General features: G+C 39.4%; 1 protein-coding gene across 4 annotated transcripts in view; it reads left to right on the forward strand.

Moving 5' to 3' along the window:
* Positions 1-22,181, forward strand: part of ZRANB1 (zinc finger RANBP2-type containing 1) — a 75,262-nt gene that overhangs the window by 47,497 nt on the left and 5,584 nt on the right. For all 4 annotated transcript variants that reach the window (XM_061403834.1, XM_061403831.1, XM_061403832.1 and 1 more), the window contains 5 exons: positions 4,918-5,105; positions 9,887-10,040; positions 12,382-12,453; positions 15,594-15,792; positions 21,026-21,146. In XM_061403834.1, the coding sequence (XP_061259818.1) occupies positions 4,918-5,105; positions 9,887-10,040; positions 12,382-12,453; positions 15,594-15,792; positions 21,026-21,146 (734 nt within the window). The remainder of the gene's footprint in view (positions 1-4,917; positions 5,106-9,886; positions 10,041-12,381; positions 12,454-15,593; positions 15,793-21,025; positions 21,147-22,181) is intronic.

Here is a 22,181-nt window from a genome sequence, read left to right on the forward strand (position 1 = left end):
TAGGATTCTCAGCCTTCACTGCTGTGGCCTGGGTTCAGTCCTTGGTTGGGAAATGGAGCCCACAGGCCACACGACGCAGACAGAAATAAATAGAGAGGATCTTTTCATAATGAAGTAAGTTTATTGAATGAATTGAATAGAAGCTCATCTTGATAAAGTGTAGACTCAATTAAGAATTTGTTTCCAATATATAATTTTCAGATCTTGGTTTTTTGAAAAGGTATTGTTTATTTGCACTATTCTATAAATAGAAACGATAGATTTTGACTTGTTGCCATTGATTATTATGTGAAAAATGCATCTTAGAAGGTGATTTGTTTGGTCTCCTCAAACTGTTTTTGGGATTGCCATGAGCTTGCATGTACTTAAGATACACCTAAAAATATTGAGGTCATTTAATTTAAAAAACAGCTTCTATTTGAGTTATTGAGAGCGATGGCTGTGTCTGTCTTAAGTTCATCTTTGAACTGTAGCCAAATGGTTAGGAGTCTGAAGAACTGGGTGATCAAGTTTCCTTTTTAGTATGCAAAGACAGTTAAGGGAATTAGGCTCCGAGTAGAGGAAAACTGTCCAGACATTGTAGCCACCGACATCTGCATCTTTCTACTGACCAGAGTAAAGGGCATTCTGAACATTACCACTTAAAACTAACTTTTCTCTTTAAGGGCTCCTGAAATTGTGCCAGCTGACTCCAAGTCCACCCTGACCCCACAGCATAAAGCATGCTGTGATGTCACAGCTACCATAGAACTCCAGGGTAGTGTTGAGCTGGCCCATGTGGGCTCAGGTAAGTCCTGGCTTTTTTTTTACCATTTGGCATTCTTTTCAAAGTTAGTTACCATTATGATTTTATGTCAAAAGAAACAAGGCAAAACTTTGAAAACTGTGCCATATATGGGGGAAAAAATAAGTCTGTTTTCTAAATATCTATGAGCCAGCTCCATATTCTAACCAACGGAGTTCCATAGTAGCTGTGAAGTCCTCTGTGAGTTGTGACCTGTGACTTCAGAATATGTTAAATTCTACTCCTGGCCCACCTTACGGAACAGTATGAGTTTTTTTTTTTTCTTCTTCTTCTTCTTTTTCACTTCACTTATTCTAAGGTCCCTATGTTTTTAAAAGTATTTTAGCTTTATCAGTAACTATGTACCACCACTTAGCTAGTTGTGTGTTTCAGTCAATTTTGAATGCGTAATGATATGGCCTGTTAGTTTTATAAAGTTTATCTTCTCAGAGTGCCTTCGGCTGTCTTTTTAATTGGTTTTCATAACATGGGCTTCCCTGGTGGCTCAGAAGGTAAAGAATCTGCTTGCAGTGCAGGAGACCTGGGTTCAGTCCCTGGGTTGGAAAGATCTGGAGGAGGGAATGACTACCCACTCCAGTGTTCTTGCCTGGAGAATTTTATGGAGAGAGAAGCCTGGTGGGCTACAGTCCATGATGTCGCAGAGTCAGACACGACTGAGTGACTAAGGCTTTGACTTTCACTTGGAGTAGGAGGGGACAGAGCGTGTAATATATGTTAAATTTTCAGACCAACATATTACAGAGAAGCTTCCGTTGACTGTTGGAGTTATTCTGAGATGTCAGTAACCTAGAAAGCTTGTATACGTTACCTATTTCTATTCTGCTGGAACTTTCCAATTTTTTCATGGTCTTTGTTGCATTAAGTGAGGTTTTACCACTTAGATTTATTTACTGTATTTTCCTACTTACCACTTCTTTTACTTTCTTCCTGCTTTCCTTTTATCCCCTAATGTTAAAAGGTGGTAAAAATGTTATGTGAAGGACTCAAAGACATTTTCTTAGTTGCTTTGCATATAATCTGATGCTTTTTTCTCCTTAAGAAAACATGTGTAGCTAAAACTTAAATTATCTCAGTATAGGCCAGATCCTTTAGACACCGTGTTTACAATGAAAACCCATCTATGAAGAAACTGTAATCACTAGCTCCTCTTGAGCAGTGTGTAAGTGATATACAACAAACATTTGGGCAGTTCATTGACATTCTCGTGAAATTTGATTTGTAATAAGTTTACTGATCTTTTGTAGCCCGGAATTCACCCACCAGTAACTGAAACTATGAGCTGTTAATTGTGGTTAATGAAAAGAATGGAATTATGTATTCCTAAAATATTAGAGAATGAAGTATTTTTCTTTTAAATGTTATTTTGTAGTTGAATCTGTAGTTGAATTTGTGTTTTTCGTGTTCTGGAAGGTTTGGAGATTTATTTTATGCTGTGAAGAATAGAGAACAAGATCTCTGTTGACCTTCATTTTCTGCCCTCCTGTGTATATTCCAGGCTAAGGGCAGCAGCATTTCCCATTTGCAGTTTAATGCGGAGCTTGTGGTCAGGGGAAGTAATTGTTTTTGAGATCTTGGATTAGGCCAAATAGAAATCAGTTTCTATGTACATATGTCCGCTTTATTGAGATGTAATTCACATACCATGCAGTTCATCATTTGAAGTCCTGTTTTTGGTAAAATACACTAAGTTTGAAGGCAGACTGTAAGTCACAATTCCAAAGCACAGCTGCTGAGTTTGCTGTGGTGTTTGGTCTGTACTCCTCCCCACCTATGACTGGCTAATTAGTTTCTAGTTACAGAAATCCTTCAGAAACATTAGAGAGGAAATGAATTCTTGAGCATGTATTTCTGAGGTGAGATCCTTCCAGACATCAGCTGTGTGATGAATTAAAATAGCGAAGACAGCAGTTTAGAAGATCTCTTCTCCAACCAAAAAGCATAGTTGGTTGGCATTTACTTTTAGATTACCTCATCTTTGGGAAACAAAAAAATATGTGTGCATATGTATACACACACTGTCTCTCATGCATATACATGTACTGTGTAGGTATTTCTCTTTTTTCAGGTAAATTGATCAGAACTTTTTGGTCCCTTTGTTGCTTCTGAAAGTGCTTAGAACATTTTTTATATCACACAAAATTTTATAGATGCATATAATTTTAGGTTGAAGCTAAAAACTGTGAAAGGTACAGCAATACTGCACCTAGGAGTAGTGAACAGCTTTGCTAGAGGCGAAGTGAAAAGTTGTTGCCTTCGTAAGGAAGTAGTGTATACCTGAAAAGAAATGGAACAGGGCATGTTTAGTTTAAAAAAAAAGCATTAAATTATTCAAAATGTTATGAACACTACTAGATTATTCTCATCTGTTCATTAAAACAGGTAGATTTTAGATTTCTGTGTCTGACCTCCAGGCTTGGTCTTTTGAGAAGTCCACCTCCTTTTATCTCATGCCAGCTATATTACCTTTCAGCCCTGATGACGTCTCCAAGGCGCTGTGCCTCATAAGGTTTTGTTGAAGTCCTTTATGTATTGGAGCGGGGGCTACAGCTGTCCTTAGGTGTTTATGTTGAGGAATGTATTAACCTATATTGCTGTGAAATAAAAATTTACCTAGGAACGTGTTATCATTTGAAACCATGGGTTCTTAACCTGAAAAATGTTGTGTTTCAGGGGTTCGGGGTCATCTTTCTGGGCAGAGGATCTATTTTTGCAGAACGGATCTTTGATCCCAGAGTTGGAAAACTTTGAAGCTGGCTTTTTATGACTCACAACTATGCTGAAGGGCTGTTTTGAGTATAGGAATCATGCTTTTACATTTCTCACATTGCCTGGCATATTGCTCTGTGTGTCATGGGCATTCAGTGAATGTGGGAATTATCATTTTAAAGCTTTGTTATTTTTAATAATGGGGGAGATTGTTGCATTGAACCAGTCTATTACACTTTAAGGAACAAGTCTTATTTATCTAATTCCTAATTCAAGATAGCAGTTTAAAATGCAAGTATACTAAGGAATATTTTTAGCTAGTAGTAGCATTTTATGTAACAAATTTTTCTTGAAGTAATTTAGGAAACAGTTATTTAGTCCTGCAGTCTTGGGGTGTGTGTATGTGTGTACCACTATTTGTGGTAAATGTGAAGCTAACCTGCACCTTCATTTTTTTGCCAAGGTTATTTGCTTATTACTCATAGATATACTGTACTTACTAAATAAGATTTCTGTTATTACCTGACATTAATTTGTGTTAAGAATAATAACATAGTTTAATGGCAACAGAAAGTTCTTTATGGATTTGGGAAAATTGGAAACTTGTTTTGTACCTCTACCCCCAACTGGTTTATCGCATTTTGTTTTAGCATATTTCTATTCAAAATTATCTAGCTCAAGTTTTACTGTATTAATAATTTAATAATTCTTAATTGGTATAAGGAAGACTTGACTGTGAGAAATTCTGAAATCAAAGTATTGCTAACTTTTACTTACATTAAACATTTATTTTAACTGCTCTTAATTGTCTCCTAGTTAACAGCAATGTGGAAGGAAGGCTCAGCATTTACTTTGATTCAACTTTAAAAATGCAGCATAGGGATACCCCTAGTAGTCCAGTGGTTAGGATTTGGTGCTTTTACTGCCATGGACCAGGGTTTGATCCCTGGAGGGGAACTAAGGTCCTGCAAAGCCACTCAGCACAGCCATAAAAGGGGAGGGGGGCAGAATAAAGGGCAGAACTTGCCCAACAGCAGCAGCAAGCACATCCTTGTCTCCTTGGTTTCTGCAGAACCAGGACGAGAAAACAGGGGCTTTAATGTCTTCACACTAGATGGTTGATCTTTGATCCTCTTAATATATTCTAATAATTTCTCTAAACTTTACCAGAGCATGGAGCCAGTACTAACGGGATGGTAAGTGCCCAGCTAGGCAGTTCTAGTTCTGGAAGGAAATGAAAGGGAAAGGAATACACTGTCATTTCCTTTGTATTCTCTAGGACATTTGAATGATGCCCTGGGATCCAGGAAGCACAGAGAATCAGAGTTTTGAGTGACTGCTACAGGTTTGTGCTTTTTGAAGAAAAATAGAATTAAACTTATTTTCTGTCCTGATGCTTGTTTTAGGTGTTGTAGAAGGTGATTTAGCTGCTATTGAAGCTTACAAATCGTCGGGAGGGGACATTGCCCGCCAGCTCACTGCAGATGAAGTTCGCTTGCTGAATCGCCCTTCTGCTTTCGATGTTGGCTATACTCTGGTACATCTGGCTATCCGTTTTCAGAGGCAGGATATGCTAGCAATATTGCTTACAGAGGTGAGTGTGGCATTCTGATTAAATATTCTTTTATATGAAGGAAATGTGTTCTTTAGTTTTCATTTTTGATGTTTTAATATTTCTCAGTTCTTAAATGTTTTAGATTTGATCAGTCCTCTTTTAAAAATGACATTTCAAATTAAGACACTTCAACAGAAGGGATATGTGTTTTTTAAAATAGGACATTTTGCCACAATGATTGAGTCATATGTTTGATTTTTAAAAAACCGAAATGCATTAGTCATTCATTCAGCTAACAAATATTTACCGAGTACCCACCATGTTGAAGGCACTGGGCATAAAGGGGTGCAATGGTGAAGACATTGGCTCCTGCTTCAGTGAATCTCCAGTTACAGTGATTCTGTATAGCGTGCAGTTTCATAGATGTAAGTGCCAGGTGCTGTGGGGAGTACTTGAGAAAGTGTTTTGTGGTACCTTCCTTACCTTCTTACCCGCAGCAGGTCATGTTTTAGCTGAGATCTGAAGGAGTAGGATGAGTTAGCTTCAAAATAGGTGGAGATGAGAACGGCATTGAGGAAGCTGTTCAGAGGCAGGGGTGGTGGTGTTTGTGGTGAATTCGGAGCTGGTGGGTAGCTCAGCGTGGTTATATGGCGGATGGGAAGTGAGAGAGACAAGTAGGGGATGCAGTGTGAAGGATCTTCTAGGCCAAAGAACTGGAAGATGATTCTGAGGGCAGTTAAAGGCTCTGAAAAGGGTTAGGTGGAGGGACAGGGGAGTGAGAAGATCAGCGTGTTGGCTGCTGGACTTAGGGGCGAGCCTGGTTAGGACACTGTAGTGACGCTGGCAGAAATCCCGCTGGGACAGCCGTGGCAGTGGCTGGTCTGAGAGAGATGCTGAAGACGCCAGCAGAGTTAAGTGGATGGACTGGCTGTGGGGAGAAGTGGTGGTGGGGTCACAGTGGTGTCCGGGTTTCTAGATTAGATAACATGGTAGATGCTACAAGTAACAGAGGTTGGAGTGAATTAATTAGGATATGACTGTGTCATCCAGGTAATTTTTTTTTTTTTAAGAAATAGGGTAAAAGTGCAGTGTTTGATTAGTTGTGGATTCAAATCCATTATGGTCAGTATACTCCTTCTGTGTATGCTTGTTTGCATATTTGAACTCTCCAGTATCTGGAAACATTTATGCACAAAGCATAAAGTGGGAGGAGTGGTTAAGAAATATGAATGTTAGGTAGGAGCATGATTGAGATGGCTTGCCATTGTTTTTAGTTTGCTAAGAGTGCAGTTAAACCAGGGGCAAGGTAGGGCTTGAGAAACAGTCATGCTGAAAGCACAGGGAAGGCTTACTGAAGACAGGGCTTCCCTGGCGGCTCAGATGGTGAAGAATCTGCCTTTAATGCAGGAGACCTGAGTTCGATCCCCAGGTTGGGAAGACTCCCTGGAGAAGGGAATGGCAACCCACTCCAGTATTCTCGCCTGGAGAATCCCATGGACAGAGGAGCCTGGCGGGCTACAGTCCGTGGGGTCGCAAATGGTCGGACACGACTTAGTGACTGACACACTACAGAGGATAAGGGAGAAGGGGACTGTTTGGAAGGCGGCTCTGTGATTGGAGAGACTGGTGTTCTGCAGCGTGGGACGGGGCAGTTCGAGGTGGTCTCTGTAGTGTCGTGAGGTCTGGCTGCACTTGTGTTGTGACACCCAGTTGTGTATCAGACAGGACGGCGTGTGGAGTCATAGTTGCTGGTGGTGGCTGGAGACAAGAAGGAGCAGGCAGCTGTGAACCAAGATGCAAGTCTTTAGTGGTGTGCTTCCCAGGTGGCTCATTGGTAAAGAGTCCGCCTGCCAATGCAGGAAACGTGGATTTGAGCCCTGGGTCGGGAAGATCCCCTGGAGAAGGGAATGGCAACCCACTCCAGTATTCTTGCCTGAGGAATCCCATGGACAGAGGAGCCTGGTGGGCTACAGTCTATGGGGTCGCAAAGAATTGGACACAACTTAGCAAATAAGCAGCAGCAGCAGCAGGTTCCCCTCCGGCTGGTAGAGGTCTCTGAGAAGATTCTGGAGGGACTGGTGTAAGCCATCAGCCTCCTAAGAGCATTCTGAGGACTAACAGTGTGGAAGACAGTAGAACCTCATTGTATTTATTTACAGCTGGGTAACAAATCCCCTCAAAACTTAGCAGCTTACGACAACAAACACTTGTTATCACAGTTTCTGAGAGTAAGGAATCCAGGAGTAGCTTAGCTGAATGATTTTGGCTCAAGGTCTCCTCTGAGGTTCCAGATTGCCAGGGCTACTGTTGTCAAGAGGCTCAACTGGGGCTAGAGGCTGTGGTTCTAAGTACACTCAACGTGGTGTTGGCAGGAGGCTTCAGATTCTTGTCCTGTGGGCCTGTCCGTAGGGCTGCGTGTCATGTGCTGGCTGGTCTCTCCTTGAGCAAGTGAGCCGAGAGAGTGTGAGGAAGAGAGAGGGAGAGAGAGAGTGAGTGAGTGAGGTGGAAACCACAGTGTCTTTTCTGTGTAGCCTAATGTAGGAAGTGATACTCCATCATTTCCGCCGTGTTCTGTGGTACACATGGACCAGCCCTGGCACACACCGTGGGGGAGGTGGAGAGGACGCTTGTTCTAGGGAAAGAACAGAATCGGTGGTGGAATTTCGTCTCTGTGGTGTGGGTACTCCACAGGACAGAATCGAAGGGGCCAGTAGGGAGACTGGGATGGGGAGAGCATGAGTCTGGGCTGAGGGCTGTGTCTGCAGACAGGGCACAGAGCCAGCCAGGGCCTTTGGGGATGAGAACAGGAGAGCGTTACATTTTGGGAATGTGTGTCTGGGGCTTGGGGCTTACTTAATTGGATTTTAAACCATGAGCCCTGCTTGTAGTCTGGTGGAATAAACGGACTGCTTTTCAAACTGTTGTTTTTAAATATATAAAATAGAAAATAGGTTTGCAAAGGAAATCAGTTACATTGAAATATGTAGTTGTCAGAATATTAAATTTGTGATGTATAAGAACATGCATTTTAAATGTAGGCAGGTAAAATGAAGGATTTAAATTTAATTGAACTTCCTGTTCTGGTTCATGGACCCTTCCCAAGTTCACGGGCCCTAATTAGCTAGTAGGCTAAGGAGCTGATGGAGAGTCATGAGGCTGAAGAGGCTAGGAGATAAGGGGCAGGCTTCAGGGGCAAGTGCTTAAGGATGGTGGCAGGAGGAGAGGTTTAGCAGTCAGTCACTAGCTCTAAGGTTTCTTTTGAGGTGTTCAGTGTTCAAAATCTCCCCAGGATTTTGCAAAGGGGCTGAGGGTTAACAGTTTTGAAAAAGCTATTTTTGAGTTTACTTTTGAGATCCATTTTAATGCTGTTACTTGAGAAATAGTTATATTCTGAAAATATTTACTATTTTTCCACAGTTTGTTGCTTAGGTTGGGCTCGTGGAGTTCAGGTGTGGTGACAACTTCACCGTCAGTGTTAATCCTGGCCAGTAATGTTTAGAACTGAATTTTCATGCAGGTGTTTTCAGAAGGGGATGTCTGATGGTCGTCATGGGTATACAGGGTGTTTGAAACTGTTCACTTGCTGCTGCTGCTGCTGCTGCTAAGTCGCTTCAGTCGTGTCCGAATCTGCGACCCCATAGACAGAAGCCCACCAGGCTCCCCCATCCCTCGGATTCTCCAGGCAAGAACACTGGAGTGGGTTGCCATTTCCTTCTCCAATGCATGAAGGTGAAAAGTGAAAGGGAAGTCGCTCAGTCGTGTCCGACTCTTAGCGACCCCATGGACTGCAGCCTACCAGGCTCCTCCATCCATGGGATTTTCCAGGCAAGAGTACTGGAGTGGGGCGCCATTGCCTTCTCCATCACTTACCTCAGTAGTAAGTACAATTAAGTGTGTCCACGTACGTTATGTAGATGACAGTATCATAAAACTTTGTGTGTGGCTTTATTGGAAGATCTGCTGCTCCAAGCCCTGCTTGTTACTAGAAGTCTGTTCATGAAGGTTGCCCAGGTTAGTGGCTGCAGCTGTAGTGACAGAGTGGAGGGTCACAGCAGACTCATTTCCTCTCAAGTAGATGGATACTCACCTTGGGTTTCCGGATTATCTGTGTGTAGATTTCTTGAGCTCCACGGAGGAATACAACTTAAATGTAAGATAATGCCTTTTCATCCTTTGTTGTTGTTCATCATTTTAAAAGGACAGGAAAGTTCTTGCTCAGGTTTCATTCCTGTTGAGTTGTACTACTTCAGAGCTTTGTTGTCTGCTCTACACTTGGGGAAATCAGATGCTTTTTAAAAAATACAAAATTATAGGGACTTCCCTGGTGGTCCAGTGGTTAAGATACTTCCCCTGCAAGCAGTGTGGGTTTGATCCCTGGTTGGAGAACTAAGATCCTGCTTCTACTTTCCTCTTTCTCTGTGAGCTGGAATTCCCTGCTTAAGAATGTTTTTATTAGGGGCCTGATGGTTATTCTTACTTTGCTTTCTGTACTCATTCCCTCTCCTGTAATGAACTTTTGTGAATAGCTCTGTCTTACATACATTTTTATATGCTTGTTTGTATATTTCCTTGGGATAAACACCACTAAAAAGTAGAATTACTGAGTTGAGAGGGTAAAGCATTTTTATCACTGTTTCCCAGGAAAGTTGTACTGATATATACTCATATACTGTTGAGGACATAACACCAATATCTCATATATTTAAAATAAAAACACCTTAAGTTACTGGAAAGTTTTGGTAATTTCTTTTTAATGCTGTTGATTTCTGCTTCCAGTGATGATGAATGAGATGTAGAAGAAAGTTTCTTTTGTATTTAAGGTGTCTCAACAAGCTGCAAAGTGTATTCCTGCAATGGTGTGTCCTGAACTGACAGAGCAGATCCGTCGTGAGATCGCTGCCTCTCTTCACCAGAGAAAGGGGGACTTTGCTTGCTATTTCCTAACTGACCTTGTAACATTTACATTGCCAGCAGGTAACTCCAAATCTCTTTGTGAAAACAAATTTCCACTTTGTTATATTCTTCCAGTGTCTGAATGAAAATGATTCTGTTAGAAAACAGATAGCCACTATTAGTAGATGGTAGCTATCTTATAGATACAACTTGACTGTCCTGTTTTACGGAAAGTAATCAGTATATAGGCCATTTATAAACTAATGCTATAGAGCTGAGAGGAAGACAGCAGCTGGTAATAACTGACTTTGTGGGCCTCAGATATTTTTCAGAATCTGTTTTATCCATTTCCTTTTCTCTTTTTATTTTAGAGTGTTATGAATCAGCTTTTTTCTTTTTCTTTTCACATGTGTTTATTATTTCTAAATTAGATAACTATTGGTTACTTGATATTAGGAGATAAGGTCAGAACATGGGTTTTTGATGGGTAGATACAAATTATTTGCATCAAAGATACTGGTATTCTTTTGAAAGTGTCATTACTTCACTCATTATGTTAATTTCTACTGTATTTGTCAAGCAACTTTTTATTTTCCAGTTCCGTGACAAGTGAAATGTTTTCCAGGTTGTTTTTCTCAATTGACACTGAGTAAATGCACTGAACATCTAGAGTTTCTAAGTAAAACTTAAATTTTGGTTTTGAGTGTTCTGAGCTTTCTGTTTTAAGCTTATATTAAGATGTGAGCAGAGGTATTTACAAAATGATAGGAAATTACAACAAGCGTTTTAAAATTGGACAAATTTCATTTCAAGTGCACTCTCTATATATTTAAACTTATTACACTGAGTGATTAGATTTTATTTTGAATTGAAAATAGTTCTGTAGTTTAAAAAAATGTAGGGTAATCATGCTTTTTATTCTAGAGTACTCAATTAGTGAACCGAATAGAGCATAGAGAATTTCAGGAATGTGAGAAAAACAGAAATTTGTGTGCCAAAAGGAATGGTTCATTGACTTCTATAAGTAGATTCTAAAGTCTGTAAAAACAGTTCTGAGCAGAGATTGAGCGTGGCTGGGGTGGGGCGGCAGAAAACAGACAAAATTTGTCTGTTGTTATTTTAACCTGAGTATCAGAGACTTCTGATGCTCTTCTGTCCTCCCCCCCCCCCTTTTTATTTCAGCTATATTAAGTTGTCATTAACATAGAAAATTGTAAGATTTTAAGATACACATTATGGTGATTTGGGGCTTCCTTGATAGCTCAGTTGGTAAAGAATCCACCTGCAATGCGGTTCCTGGTTGGGAAGATCTGCTGGAGAAGGGATAGGCTACCCACTCCAGTATTCTTGGGCTTCCCTTGTGGCTTAGCTGGTAAAGAATCAGCCTGCAATGCTGGAGACCTGGGTTTGATTCCTGGGTTGGGAAGATCCCCTGGATAAGGGATGACCTGCCCACTCCAGTATTCTGCCTAGAGAATTCCATGGTGATTTGATTCACACATAAATTGTGAAAGGATCCCCCCACCCCCACCCAGTCTAGTTAGTTAACACACTTATTATCTCACCTTGTATTTATCTATTTATATTTTGGGTGAAAACATTTATGTTTTGTTCTCTCAGAGAATTTCAAGTGTACAATACAGTGTTACTGATTATCGTCACTATGCTTTACATTAAGTCCTCTCCTTCTTTATCTTAAGGCTTATAGTTGTACTTTCGCCAGTTTCTCCCCATCTTTTTTTTTAAGATCCGTGTATAAGTGATGGCAAGCAGTATTGGTTGTCTTCTGTCGAACTTATTTCACTTAGCATAACATCTCCAAGGCCCTTCTATACGTTGCAGACGGCACAATTCTGTCTTTCTCATGGCTTAGTAACCCATCTACTTTATATTTTTTCACCCATTGGTTGTTTTCGTATGTTGGCTATTTTGAGTAACAGGGCAGCTAGCATGGGGATACAGGTTTGTCATTTCTGTTGTCTGTATACCCAGAAGTGAGATTGCTGGATCATATATGATAGTTTTATGTTTTTGAGGATCCTCCATAACGTTTTCCATAGTGGCTTCTCCAGTTTACATTCCCACCAGTGGTGCACACGGGTTCCCCTTTCTCTGCGTTCTTGGCAGTATTTGTTATCTCTTGTCTTTTTGATAATAGCTGATTATTATTACTGGTTCAGATGCTTTTCTTCTTACTATTTGTAGATAGGTCACTGTTTTGATAATGAAGTACAGAAAGGAAGTATTCTGCACCTCATATACACAACTCATGAGATAACATGGATGTTTTTTAAAAGACGGTACTTGACAGTCTTCCGTGGAAAGGGAGTTATTTTAGAGGAAGTTACTGTTAGATATTGGCATCAAATTTTTTAAGTTATAGGCATTTAAAGATCTTTTTAAATAAGGTTTTTCTTTGTAGATATTGAAGACTTGCCTCCAACAGTCCAAGAAAAATTATTTGATGAGGTGCTTGATAGAGATGTTCAAAAAGGTAAGCATGAAACTAATGAGTATAATTTAATTTTTAGTGATTTCAATAAACGTTTTGCTCTGCTTTGTAAGCTTTGGAGTAGTTTGGTGTATAGTCATCATATTTTATTTGTACTTTAAACTGAAAATGTATAAAGTCCTTAAGAACAGTATTGTATTGTGCTGTTAAAACAGCTCATTTACAGCTCATAACTGTGGTAGAGTGAATAAAGGTATAAAAGTTTTAAAATCTTGGTTTTGTGTTTCCTATTCTAGGATGAGTATTTTTTCATAATAAACATTTTAAGAAAATAAATTATAAAGAATTTAAAAATTAAATAAATTATTCTAGGGCCTCAAGATGTTTCCATTACTTAAAATATTTTATATTTCAGTTGATATTCAAGTTTATATTTCAATTGATCAAAATTTGTAGCTGTTAGTAGTATATTACATGTACATTTTTTAACACTTTAGAGAATAATTTCTTTCTTCCAAGGGCTTCCCTGGTGGCGCAGATGGTAAAGTGTCTGCCTGAAATGTGGGAATTCAATACCTGGGTCGGGAAGATCCCCTGGAGAAGGAAATGGCAACCCAGTCCAGTATTCTTGCCTGGAAAATCCCATGGACTGAGGAGCCTGGTAGGCTACAGTCCATGGGGTTGGAAAGAGTTGGACATGACTGAGTGACTTCACTTTCTTTCTTTCTTTCTTCCAAATAGAATATTTCTAAATTGCAAAAGAATGAAACTGAACATGTTACATTTATTTACTTACGTGCGTCTTTATTTATATTGAAGTATAGTTGATTTACAATATTGTTAATTTCTTCTGCTATATAGCGAAGTGATTCTATTATACTTCAACATATGTTCTTTTTTATATTCTTTTCCATTATGGTTTGTCACAAGATAATTGAATATAGTTCCCTATGCTATATAGTAGGATCTTGTTTATCTGTTCCATATATACTAGTTTCCATCTGCTAACCCCAAACTTCCACTCCATCCCCCCACCAGTCTTGGCCACCACAAGTCTGTTCTCTGTGTCTGTGAATCTTGTTTCCTGGAGAATTTCATTTATGTCATATTTTAGCTTCCACATTCTGCTACTGCTAAGTCGCTTCAGTTGTGTCTGACTCTGTGCGACCCCATAGACGGCAGCCCACCAGGCTCCCCCATCCCTGGGACTCTCCAGGCAAGAACACTGGAGTGGGTTGCCATTTCCTTCTCCAATGCATGAAAGTGAAAAGTGAAAGTGAAGTCGCTCAGTCGTGTCCGACTCTTAGCAACCCCATGGACTGCAGCCCACCAGGCTCCTCCGTCCATAGGATTCTCCAGGCAAGAGTACTGGAGTTGGGTGCCATTGCCTTCTCCATTCCACATTCTAAGTGATATCAAATGGTATTTGTCTTTCCGACTTCACTTAGTATGATAATCTCTAGGCCATCCCTGTTGCTGCGAATGGCATTATCTCATTCTTTTTTCTGCCTGAGTAGTATTCCATTGTGTATGTGCACCACATGTTTTCATCTATTCATCTGTCAAGGGACATTTAGGTTGTTTCCATGTCTTGGTTATTATGAATAGTGTTGCCATGAACATAGGAGGAGTGCTTGTTTATTTGAATTACGGTTTTGTCCAGGTATATGCCCAGGAGTGGGATTGCTGAATCATATGGGCAGCTCTGTATTTTTAAATTTTTTCAAGAACCTCCATACTGTTTTCCATATTGGCTGCACCAGTAGTGCACGAGGTTGTTCTCTTTTCTCTACACCCTCTCCAGCATTTGTATTTGTATACTTTTAAATGATTATCAGTCTGACCAATGTGAGGTGGTATCTCATTGGTTTTTATTTGCGTAATTCTAATAATTAGCGTTGTTAAGCATCTTTTCATGTGCCTTTTGGACATCTGTATGTCTTTGGAGAAATGCCTGGTTAGGTCTTTTTGCCCATTTTTTGGTTGGGTGGTTTTTCTGTGGTTATGTTACCTGAGAGCTGTTTGTATATTTTAGAAGTTAAGCCCATTTTTGGTTGCATTGTTTGCAGATATTTTCTCCCTTCCGAACTTTGTCGTCTCTTTTTGTTTATGGTGTCCTTTGCTGTGCAAAAGCTTTAAAGTTTGATTAGGTCCCATTTGTTTATTTTGCTTTTTTCTATTGCCTTGGAAGACTGACCTAAGAAAATATTAGTGCAGTTTATGCCAGAGAATGTTTGCCTTTGTTCTTCTCTAGGAGTTTCATGATGTCATGTCATGTATTTAAATCTTTAAGTCATTTTGAGCATATTTTTATATTTGGTGTGAAGATGTGTTTTAACTTTATTGATTTACATGAAGCTGTCCAACACTGCTTGTTGAAGAGGCTTTTTTCCCATTATATATTCTTACCTCCTTTGTTGAAGATTAATTGACCATAGGTGTGTGAGTTTATTTCTGGGCTGTTTTGTTCCACTGAGTTGTGTGTCTTTTTTTTGTCTTTTTTTGAATACCATGCTGTTTTGATTACTGTAGCTTTATAGTCTTATCTGAAGTTTGGAAGGGTTGGACCTCCAACTTTGTTCTTTGTTCAAAATTTTATTTATTTTTTGGCTGTGCTGGGTCTTCGTGGCTGTGCGGGCTTTTCTCTAGTGGAGAGCAGAGGCTACTCTGTAGTTGTGGTGTGTGGACTTGTGGTGGTGGCTCTCGTGTTGTGGAGCATGGGCTCTGGTTGTGGCACCTGGGCTCAGTAGTTGTAGCTCCTGAGCTTCAGAGCACAGACACACTCAGTAGTTGTGGTGCACGGACTTAGTTGCTCCATGGCATGTGGGATCTTCCCAGATCAGGGATCGAACCCATGTCTGCTGCATTGACAGGCAGATTCTTTACCACTGAGACACCAAGGAAGCCCTTGCTTTGTTCTTTTTTCTCAGGAGTGCCTTGGCAATTCTGGATCTTTTATGGTTCCATACAAATTTTAGGATTATTTATTCTAGTTCTGTGAAAGATGTCTTGGGTAATTTCATAGGAATTGCCTTAAATCTGTAGGTTGCTTTAGGTAGTGTGGCCATTTTAAGAATATTAATTCTTCGAGTCTTAAGAGCATGGGATATCTTTCCATTTATTTGAATCATCTTCAGTTTCCTTTATTGATGTTTTATATGAATATGTTAAATTTCTCATAGAGTTAGAAGAAGAATCTCCAATTATAAACTGGTCATTGGAATTGGCTACACGTTTGGACAGTCGACTGTATGCACTTTGGAACCGGACTGCAGGAGACTGCTTACTGGATTCAGTACTACAAGCTACCTGGGGCATTTACGACAAGGACTCGGTGCTTCGGAAAGCCCTGCATGACAGCCTGCACGACTGTTCACATTGGTGAGCTGGCATCCTTCCCTTTGGAAGTCCAGGAGAGCACTAGCTGAAACCTATCCTTACAGTGGTTGGATGCTTTTTGTCTGTTGTTTCTTTTTATGGAAGCTGGGGGAGGGGGAAGCTTTGGTTTTAGACATTGAGACACTTTGAACATCACAGTGGTTTTTATATGTTTTGCTAAGCTTTAAAACAAACATTTGAATTTGTGGTAGTGGTCTTATTAAATATAGGAAGGTCTTTGCTCATATATTAAAGTAGCTATTATTTTGTATTTTGTTCAAGTTTAAGATATTATATTATGTGTATTACACATTTTTCTTCCTGAGACAGATACTCATAAGACTACATTTTTGTAATTTTGCAAATTTTCAAATCCACAGAAAAGTTAAAATCAGTCTGGTGGACCCCAGCCTCTCCTTCATTGGCTTGATCAGTTGTTGATGGTTAACATTTTTCTGTATGTGCTCCATCTCTATATATTAATGCAGAAACAATTTGTTTTAGACACCGTGATGCTTTCTCCTTCAGTGTTTTATCCTGTATCTTTTAAGAACAAGGATATTCTACTACCCAATCACATCCTCATTACCACATCTAAGAAAGTCAACATGGACTCAGTTATCTCATGGTTTAGTCATTTAGCCTTTGTCCAGTGGAGAGGACTTTGTGCCCTTTAGAGGAGGGAGACTGCTGTGGATTGATTTGGTATTGTGGGGAATACCGTTCCTTTTGTGATGTGGACTCATCAGGCCAGGTAAGCCTGATGCCATTAAGTGTCCGTCCTGTCTCACCTCTCTGGATTGGGTGGCGTGCTCATCAGACAGCATCCTCGTGCTCTGGTTGTTTATGTGGGCCTGCCCACACCAAGAGGATGATAGTCATTTGGGGTATTGTGGTTTTATAGGTCTGCCTTGTAGGTTTGATTAATGTGTGTCTGCCCTGGAAAGATGGATCTGTTTTTTGGGTGTGCTCAGCCTGAAAGCTAGATCTGGATTTTGGTAAATCTACCATTTTGCAAGTCCTTTAAAACAGGCAACCCTAGAGTCTTTCCTCTGGTGGTAATATCCTGCCTTTGTTGTAAGGTTGAAAGTGTACTGTAAATTTCAGCAGTGGTAACTAATGTTAGGACTGAAATTCCAGTTTTGAGTCACTTGAAGTCTCAAAGTTTAATGTGAAAGCAGATGAGTGCCATACTCTGAGGTTTGGGCTTGATGGCTGGTAGAGTGGGGAAGACCTGGGCTTTAAGAGTACAGCCACGGTAAGTGCTGTTGCAGCAGATCTTTCAGCAATGGAGGCCTTAATTCTAAAAGGATATTTCAGCCAGCATATCAGCAGGCTTCTGAAAATAATGTCTCTCTTGGTACCACCTCTTCCATCCCTGCCATACAGGGTCTTCACCTGATGGTCTACAGTTAAGGTGGAGGAAGCTGCAAGGGTTATAGTGACCACACAGAGGTCTTTTTCAGTATCTTGAGGTGGAGATAGGATGGAGAAGGCTGTCAAATGGGGAGGGAGAACGTGTTGCCAATAGATTCAGAGCTTCGGTGACGTGGGTCAAATATATTAACCTTACGGAATAAGCATTAAAATGTTGACTGTTTTGAGTTGTGACCAGTTTGTTGACTGGGGTCTTACGTATGGCTATTACTATTAGAAGGTAGAATGAGAAGGCCAGCATGTCACTTGTGCAGTCTTCTTTTAAATCAGTTTTTTTTTGGCTAGGATTTCCTTTGCTTATAAATCCAAATCAAGTGGGATGAGACATTCTCTTACATTGTATAAAATATCTAAATGAGAATGGAGAAAGTAATTTTATTTAAACCCCTCCCCCATCACTTCAAGATAGGCCATTTTTTTTGTTGTAGTAGCTGTGCTTTTCTGTTGAGTGCCTGTGATTTGAACTGACTCAGGTGCTCAAGATGGAACATTGTACTTGTCTTTGATCGACATGTCAATCCAAATAGAGAGCCAAGTGAGAGTAATATAAATGGGAAAAATCAGTTATTTTAGAAATAGGATTTGTAGCTTAGTATTGTGCCTCTCTATGTATCAAGTTTTACACTTAATGTATTGTTGCTATTATTTTAATAGACTAATATCTGTTAGGTCAATTAAAAGTAAAAAAGAAAAAGTTTTATCTTCAATTTATTTTTTGATGCAGATCAAGACCTTTATGTAGTTCAAAATTTCTGATCTGTGTTATTTTCCTTCTTTCTACCTCATGCAGTTATAAGAGTTTGACATTGCTTAATGGGTAGTAGGTTCTTAAAAAAATGCAGATTGTAAAAAAAAAAAAAAAGAACTTCTTTGAATATTTATGAAGCAGGTCTCTGGCAACAAATTGCCTCCATTTTTGTCTGAAAAAGGATGTATTTCTATCTTAGTTGAAAAAAAAAAGATTTATTTTTGACTGTCCTGGGTCTTTGTTGCTACACGCGGGCTTTCTCTAGTTGTGGCGAGAGGGGCCTCCTCTCGGCTGCAGCACAGGCGCTTCTCGTGGTGGCGGCTTCTCTCATTGTGGAGCACGGGCTCTGGGAGCAGGGCCCTCGGGTTGTGGCACGCGGCTCTGGAGCGCAGGCTCAGTACTTGTGGTGCACAGGCTTAGTTGCCCTGTGGCATGTGGGATCTTCCCCGACCAGGGATCAAACCTGTGTCTCCTGCATTGGCAGGTGGATTCTTATCCACTGTGTCACCAGAGAAGTCCTCTCATTTACTTTTGAAGGATAATTTCACAGGGTATAGAATTCTAGGTTGGTGGGGTTTTTTCCTCTCAATTTTAAAAAATATTTCACTTTGTTCTCTTCTTGCTTCTATGGATAGTTTCTGAGAAGTTGGTTATAATTCTTTTAGTTTTCTATAGGTAGGTGTTTTTTATACTCTGGCTTCTTTCAGGACTTTTTTCTTTAATTTTCTGTTGTTTTAATACGATATGCCTACGTGTGGTTTTTCTGGCGATTTTCCTTCGTGGTTTTCTCTGAGCTTCCTGAACCTGTGGTGTGGTGTCTGACAGTCATTTGGTGAGATCCTCAGTCCTTACTGTTTCGAGCATTTCTTCCTGTTACTTTTCCCCCCTCTTTCCTGTCTGTAACGCTACACGTTGTACCTTTGGTAGTTGTCCCACAGTTATTCTTCTGTTTTTTTTGTCCATGTTATCTTTTCTTTTTAGATTTGAAGTTTTGTATTGATGTATCTTTAAGAGGTTCTTTCTTTAGCCAAGCCCAGTCTGCTAATAAAGCTGTCAAAAATACTTTCATTTCTGTTAGTGCTTTTGCTCTCTGAAATTTCATTTTGGTTCTGTCTTAGGATTTCCATCTCTCTGTCTCAATTGCCCATCTGCTCTTGCATGCTGTCTTTTTCCATTAGGGAGCGCTTAACATATTTATTATAGTTATTTACAGTTTTTAAATTTATTTTATTTTTTTCATTCAAATACTTGGTACTTTTGTTGAAAAATATTTTCATAAAATAAAGGTTTGTTTCTGGACTCTTGGTTTTTCCTGTTGATCTCTATGTCTGTCTTTATGCCAGTGTTAGATTATCTTGATGATTATAGCTTTGTAGTAGGTTTTGAAATCAGGAATATTAAGTCTTCCAACTTTATCCTTCTTTTTTTTTTTTTTTTTCCAACTTTATCCTCCTTTTCACTATTCCCTTTGGACTTCTAGGCAAATTTTAGGTTCTAGCTTCTGCAGAAAAGCCCTCTAGGATTTTGATAGAAATTGCACTGAACGTGGAGATTAATTTCGGGAGTATTATCAGATAGAGTGTTAAGTCTTATCATCCTGAAATTGATTTTTGAATGTTAAGCCAAATTGTATCGCTATCTCACTTAGTCTCATGTTTGGATTTGTGTCCTTGACTGAGTCAGGTAGATGGACAGTTAGGTCTTTGTGGTGGGTGTGATTTTTAAATATATTTTTGAACCTCTTTATTCTGCAGTCTTCTTTAGTTTTGAGTGTAGTCATCATTTGATTTCTGGCAAATTTAGCTGTCTCAATATTAAAATGATTTTAGGCACTAACCAAGAAATTTCTTACCACATACATCTTTCAGTTTGTAATAACTTTCTGTTTCACAGTAATTCTCCCAAACTGATATCAAAACAATATATTTTGTCATTTGTACATTAAAATATATTTCTGTATATCTTAGGTATTTTAAGAGGGATATCCATATTTTATTTTTAAACATTTGGCATTGAAACTTACATTCCTGAATTATAAAGAAAAAACCTGTGGTTACTGTAAATAGAAAAAAAGTTTTTTTTCTAATCAAGAGTTAAGCCTCTGTAACATTCTATTTTAAATCTAAAATAACATTAGTTTACTTTTTACAAAACCCTACATTAAGTTAAAGAAACGTGTGACACTAAGACATTTAATACCTTAACTTTTCAACAATAGCGAGGGAATGTTTTCTGATCTTTTTATTCTTTCACCTAGAATTCAAGTACATAGAAGTATTGGGGATTGATAGTTCATTACATGTGAGAGGATTGTAATGTTACAAACTGGTTAACTGTTTGTAATATGTTACTGGTTAATCTGTCTTCAGAGGCCTTTGCTGGTTTGTAAGATCACAGTTTTCAATGTAATTATATCTGGCTTTATTTAATTGTATACTTGATGTTATAAAGAAAAAGAATGTTTTGTTTTAGTAATTCAGTCTACCAGTGGCCTAGTTTGAGTTTTAATCTTCATAATTTATTAGGCTGAAGTATTTAGAGAGGTATTAAGCATGAAGAGGGGATTATTTTTATAGTTGGATTTTATTATCATGTGATACTTAAATAATTTTATGTAATGAAATCTCAAGGAAGTGATTTTGATATTCTCGTAAACACATGGGCTATTTCTAAATCTGTGACCAAGTAGTGGATACTGTTCATTAATGGAGTAAAGTGTCTTTGATTTTATCCAAACTCTCAGATGATTTTGAGTGTTTTTCATTTGTAAACCAATAGTAGACAGTTGAAATCAGCTGTTCTTGTCATTAGTGTTTGAAGTTCTGATGAAAGTTTGGTGGGTGGTGAATCAGATTATGTCTGAAGATATGTTAAAAAGTGTCTGCTAGCAGAGTGGAGGCATTTTTAATTTGAAAAATTTACTTCAAGCCAGGTAAAATGAATTATTAAATCTCTGCATATGATGTGCTTAAAGACTACATTAAATAAATGATTAGAACATTAAATGAACTGTTTATAGAAAGGCTTCTTTTTTACTGTGTTGTTTTTTAGGTTTTATACACGTTGGAAAGATTGGGAGTCCTGGTATTCTCAGAGCTTTGGTTTACATTTTTCCTTGAGAGAAGAACAGTGGCAAGAAGACTGGGCATTTATACTGTCTCTTGCTAGTCAGGTAAGAATGCTTCCAGGCATGTTGCTTCTCTGAAAAAAGTGAGGCCGCTGCTCTGCATGCCTTGGTTTGCAGTGAGACCACGTTGGGGCAGAGTGGTACAGAGGAGAGTCGAGGACTTGGCATCAGGTGGCTCAGGTTCCATTGACTGCTGATTGGCTCTGTGACCATAGGCCTCACTGCCGAACAGGGAGGGCAGTATGTTTTTATGTTAAGTGACTAGAAAACTGTCAGAATGAACGTTTTACTTGGTGATTCTAACCTCGTAAATATTTCCCCAGATAGCTCTTCAGTTATGTTGTCCTCACGGAGAGGTAGCTCTGGGGGATTGACATACACGCACTGCTACATATAAAATTGATAACTGAAGACCTACTGCATAGCACAGGGAACTCTGTAATGATCTTTATAGGAAAAGAATCTAAGAAAGAGTGGGTGTATGTCTATGTATAAATGATTTCACTTTACTGCAGAAACTAGCACAGCATTGTAAATAAACTATATTCAAATAAAAATTTAAAAAAAAATGGCAGCTTTATGCCTGCTTTACCCATCTGTGGGTTAGCTCCCGTTCTGTGTCCAAGATCACTCACTGATAATGGGCACTCCTGTGCTGATGGTGCGCTGTGAGGCCCCTGAGGCTAAAGTTGTGGTCTTCGTAGGGCTGCCTGGTTGATGCTGTGTCCACGTGAGGTAGGCCATGGAGAAGGTTCCGTGGACAGAAGTGATTGGAATGAACTTGTATAGATGTGTTGAGTTGTCTCTCAGACGTGCGCTAGTTTTGTGAAGTGTTATTAATATACTTCGCTCATAGCTCAGGGAAGTATGAATGAGAATGGTAAAGAATCTGCCTGCAGTGCCGGAGACCCCAGTTCAATTCCTGGGTCGGGAAGATCCGCTGCAGAAGGGATAGGCTACCCACTCCAGTATTCTTGGGCTTCCCTGGTGGCTCAGCTGGTAAAGAATCCACCTGCAATGCGGGAGACCTGGGTTTGATCCCTGGGTTGGGAAGATGACCTGGAGAAGGGAAAGGCCTTA

This window comes from Bos javanicus, chromosome 26 (assembly GCF_032452875.1).
Source record: "Bos javanicus breed banteng chromosome 26, ARS-OSU_banteng_1.0, whole genome shotgun sequence".
Taxonomy (NCBI): domain Eukaryota; kingdom Metazoa; phylum Chordata; class Mammalia; order Artiodactyla; family Bovidae; genus Bos; species Bos javanicus.